This window comes from Otolemur garnettii, unplaced genomic scaffold (assembly GCF_000181295.1).
Source record: "Otolemur garnettii isolate 467f Iridium unplaced genomic scaffold, OtoGar3 scaffold00018, whole genome shotgun sequence".
Classification (NCBI taxonomy): domain Eukaryota; kingdom Metazoa; phylum Chordata; class Mammalia; order Primates; family Galagidae; genus Otolemur; species Otolemur garnettii.
In genome coordinates this window covers 17,944,054-17,948,489 of record NW_003852413.1, presented here as the reverse complement: position 1 = coordinate 17,948,489, position 4,436 = coordinate 17,944,054, and the positions used below count along the sequence as shown (strand labels likewise).

Here is a 4,436-nt window from a genome sequence, read left to right as displayed (position 1 = left end):
CCAGTTCAGGTGTATGTGGCTGGCGCCTTAGCCGCTTGAGCCACAGGCACCGAGCTGAAAATATTTCAAATTTTATATAAAACCAGCACATTATACCCTGTGATTGCATTAATGTACACAGCCATGATTTAATAAAAAAAATTATTATAACTAAGTATCTCCAGAATTAAATTCTATTATTGTCATAATGATATCTTCACAACATAAATAATACCATAGGCAACAGTGTTAACATTCCAAATGTTACTGAAAGAGACAAAAATCTCTCTATCAAGAAAGAGGGAAGAAAGAAAAAGAAGAAAGGGAATCAATCAGATTTAATCAGTCAAAAGAATTTTATCCAAAATTCTACAGTGTGGGTAAAACAAAATTAGCTAGAAAAGATTTTAAAACTTACTTGCTGAGATCAACACAACATTTTGCAAGCAGGTATTTGCACTGCGGTGTAGTACAACTGTGACCTTTCAAGAGTCTATATGCTTTATATGCCTTTCCTGAGCGGTAATAACAGGTTGCCAGTAAAAACAAGGCTTCTTCTGAGTGTACTAAGAACAGACATAAAAAAAAAAAAAAGTTGGCTATTGTTTATCTGGCAATAAACAAGCTTAGCAAAAAAAGAAAAAACTTAAGCATGCTATTTAACACATAACAGTCTTGTTAATTCAAATTATAGAGAAATATTTTGCTAATATAAAAGTTAGTTTCCCACCTCCTGACTACCTTCTCTCTATAAAGAACCAAGGAAACGATACAGTGAAGACAGTCATGGTATTTTCTGCAAATCCTTAAGAAAAGCAAACACCTCTCTCTTCCACCTTTAGTTAACTAGCAAAACATCTTTTAGGTAATAATTTTCTTTTCTTTTTTTTTTTGTTGAGACAGAGTCTCACTATGTCACCCTTGGTAGAGAATGCCATGGTGTCACAGCTCTCAGCAACCTCAAACTCTTAGGCCTCAGCCTCCCAGGTAGCTGGGACTACAGGCGCCCACCACACCACCTGGTTATTTTTGGTTGCAGTGTCATTGTTGTTTAGCTGGCCGGGGCCAGGTTCGAACCTGCCACCCTAGGTGTATGTAACTGGTGCCATAACCACTCTGCTACAGGCGCTGAGCCTAAGTAATAATTTTCTAATAAGCTCCTGGGAGGACAAAAGTCAAATTTATTGACAAGTGAAACTGAGGGTAATAATTACCAATCTGAAATAATTTCTACATTTAAAAAATTGCATATTGGCTCGGCACCTATAGCTCAACCGGCTAAGGTGCCAGCCACATACACCTAAGGTGGCGGGTTCGAATCCCCAGCCCGGACCCGCCAAACAACAATGACGGCTGCAACCAAAAAAAAAAATAGCCGGGTGTTGTGGCGGGCGCCTGTGGTCCCAGCTACTTGGGAGGCAGAGGCAGAAGACTCGCTTGAGCCCAAGAGTTGGAAGTTGCTGTGAGTTTTGATGCCACGGCACTCTACCCAGGGGGGCAGCTTGAGGCTCTGTCTCAAAAAAAAAAAAAAAAAAAATTGCATGTTGAAAAACACACTTTTTTTTTTTTTGAGACAAAGTCTCAAGCTGTCACCCTGGGTACAGTGCCGTGGTGTCACTCTGCTCACAGCAACCTCAAACTCTTGGGCTTAAGGATTCTTTTGCCTCATTTAGTAGAGTGCCGTGGTGTCACACTGCTCACAGCAACCTCAAACTCTTGGGCTTAAGCGATTCTTTTGCCTCATTCTCCCAAGAAGCTGGGACTACAGGCATCCGCCACAATGCTCTGGCTGTGTTTTTGTTGTTATAGTTGTTATTGTTGTATAGCTGGCCCAGGTTGGGCTTGAACCCACCAGTCTGGGTTTCTGTGGCCAGTGTCCTACCCAATGAGCTGCAGGCGCTGCCAAAACACTTGTTTCTAACACCAAATACGTATCAAATTATATTTAAGATAAAGAAAAAAATTAGAATTATGAATGCCTACACCAATTTAACATTCAGTTGACTTGAACAATAACAAAAATTTAAATGCTGGCCTGGGCGGTGCCTGTGGCTCAGTGAGTAGGGTGCCGGCCCCATATACTGAGGGTAGTGGGTTAAAACCTGGCCCCGGCCGAACTGCAACAAAAAAATAGCTGGGCGTTGTGGCGGGCGCCTGTAGTTCCAGCTACTCAGAAGGCTGAGGCAAAAGAATCACCTAAGCCCAGGGGTCGGAGGTTGCTGTGAGCAGTGTGACACCACAGAACTCTACCGAGGGCGATAAAATAAAACTCTGTCTCCAAAAAAAAAAAAAAAAGTAAATAAATAAAATGCTGTACAAAGGCAAGAGATGACTTATTCATCAAACTGTCCTCTTTTCTTTATATTAGGAAATGATGTCCCTTCTTTTTTTACGTAGTGAGCTGTTTTTCCCCTTATTTATATTACCTCTCTCCCAAACTGACCGTCACTGCACTTCTACCCTGAAAACCTCCCAACTAATCCAGGTAAGTCTATAAAGGCAATAAAGGGGATGGAAAGAGAGGAAAACCCACAAATCTATACTTCTAAAAATGGGTTATATAATAACCCTAGAAGGCTCTTCCAAGTATGGTCCCTGTTCCAGGATCAGCTTGACTTGGAAACATGCTAGAAATGCAAATTCTTGTGGACCAGTAATTCTGGGAGTGGAACCAGCAATTTGTGTGGTTAACAATCCCTTCAGGTAGTTCTATGGCACACTAAAGTTTGAGAACCACTATTCTAAAGTATAAACTTGTCATAGCTTCCTGAGAAGTTAATTTGACACCAGATTTGAAATAAAACAGTAATTTGAAATTTTACTTATATCACATAACCAATAGAACCCTTCTTCTCTAGTTCATCTTAAGATTTTTCATGAAACCCTGAAGTTAAAAATAATACACAGGGGTGATGCCTGTGTTTCAAAGGAGTAGGGTGCCGGCCCCATATGTTAGAGGTAGCGGGTTCAAACCCAGCCGTGGCCAAAAACCGCCAAAAAAAAAAAAAATATATATATATATGTGTGTGTGTGTGTATTTATATATGTGTGTGTATATATATATTATATATATACAGTACATGATAAAAAATTTTTGGTGCACATATGTTAATGGGGTATATAGTAGTATACATACTGCTGATGCAAAAAAATGAATGGTAAGTTCTATTATAGTAGGAACAAATTTTTTTTTTTTTTTGAGACATAGCCTCAAGCTGTCCCTCTGGGTAGAGTGCCATGGCATCACAGCTCACAGCAACCTCCAACTCCTGGGCTCAAGCGAGTCTCCCGCCTCAGCCTCCCGAGTGGTTGGGACCATAGGTGCCTGCCACAACCCCTGGCTATTCCTTGGTTGCAGCCGTCATTGTTCTTTGGTGGGCCCACGCTGTATTCGAACTCGCCACCCTGGGTGTACGTGGCTGGTGCCTTAGCCACTTGAGCCACAGGCACCGAGCCAGAAGTGTTTTTGTTTTTTTTTCAAGTTACACAATTTTAAAATGTGCCAAATGGGCTTGGCACCCATTGCTCAGTGGTTAGGGCAGCACCAGCCACATGCATTGAGGCTGGTGGGTTAGAATCCAGCCAGGGCCTGCTAAACAACAATGACAACAATAACAACAACAACAACCAAAATAGCCAGGAGTTGTGGCGAGTGTCTATAGTCCCAGCTACTTTGGAGGCTGAGGCAAGACAATTGCTTAAGTCCAAGAGTTTGAGGTTGTTGTGAGTTATGACTCCACAGCACTCTACCAAGGGCGACAGAGTAAGACTATCTCAAAAAAAAAAAAAATGTGCTAAATGCTTTAAACATACTATCTTACTTTATTTTTCAATTCTAAGACACAATTACTATCTTTATTCCACAGATGAAAAATCTGAGATACTCAGACATTAAAGTGACTTGTCTAATGTTATAAAACTGTATCTATAAGTGATAAGGTAAGGATTTATACCAAAGATGTAGACTCTACATCCGTGCTCTTAGCCACAGAATATAGACTCTAAGGGGAGGCCCTGTGGCTCAAAGGGGTAGGGCGCTGGCCCCATATGCTGGAGGTGGTGGGTTCAAACCCAGCCCCGACCAAAAACTGCAAAAAAATAATAATAATAAAAATAAAAATAAATTTAAAAAAAAAAGAATATAGACTCTATTCTAACAATAATAAAAGTAACTTTTTATGGAAAATGATTAAGTAAATCATAGTGCATAAACCTGAATTAATTCTTACAGCTATTGAAAGTAACATGTGGCTCGGCGCCTATAGCTCAACGGCTGGGGCGCCAGCCACGTACACCTAGGGTGGTGGGTTCGAGTCCCCAGCCCGGACCCGCCAAACAACGGTGACGGCTGCGACCAAGAGATGGCCGGGCGTTGTGGCGGGCGCCTGTGGTCCCAGCTGCTTGGGAGGCAGAGGCGGGAGACTCGCTTGAGCCCAGGAGTTGGAGGTTGCTGTGAG

The 4,436-nt window shown here is 41.7% G+C and overlaps 1 protein-coding gene across 10 annotated transcripts in view; it reads right to left on the bottom strand.

Moving 5' to 3' along the window:
* CDC27 (cell division cycle 27) overlaps nt 1-4,436 on the bottom strand; it is a 90,382-nt gene that overhangs the window by 67,808 nt on the left and 18,138 nt on the right. For 8 of the 10 annotated variants that reach the window (XR_002772393.1, XM_003786224.3, XM_003786223.3 and 5 more), the window contains exon 3: nt 398-545. The exons of the other annotated variants lie outside the window; for them this stretch is intronic. Coding sequence is in view for 7 of the 8 variants with exons in the window: in XM_003786224.3 (XP_003786272.1) it covers nt 398-545 (148 nt within the window). In the remaining variant the exon portion in view is untranslated. The remainder of the gene's footprint in view (nt 1-397; nt 546-4,436) is intronic. 10 annotated transcript variants of the gene reach the window in all.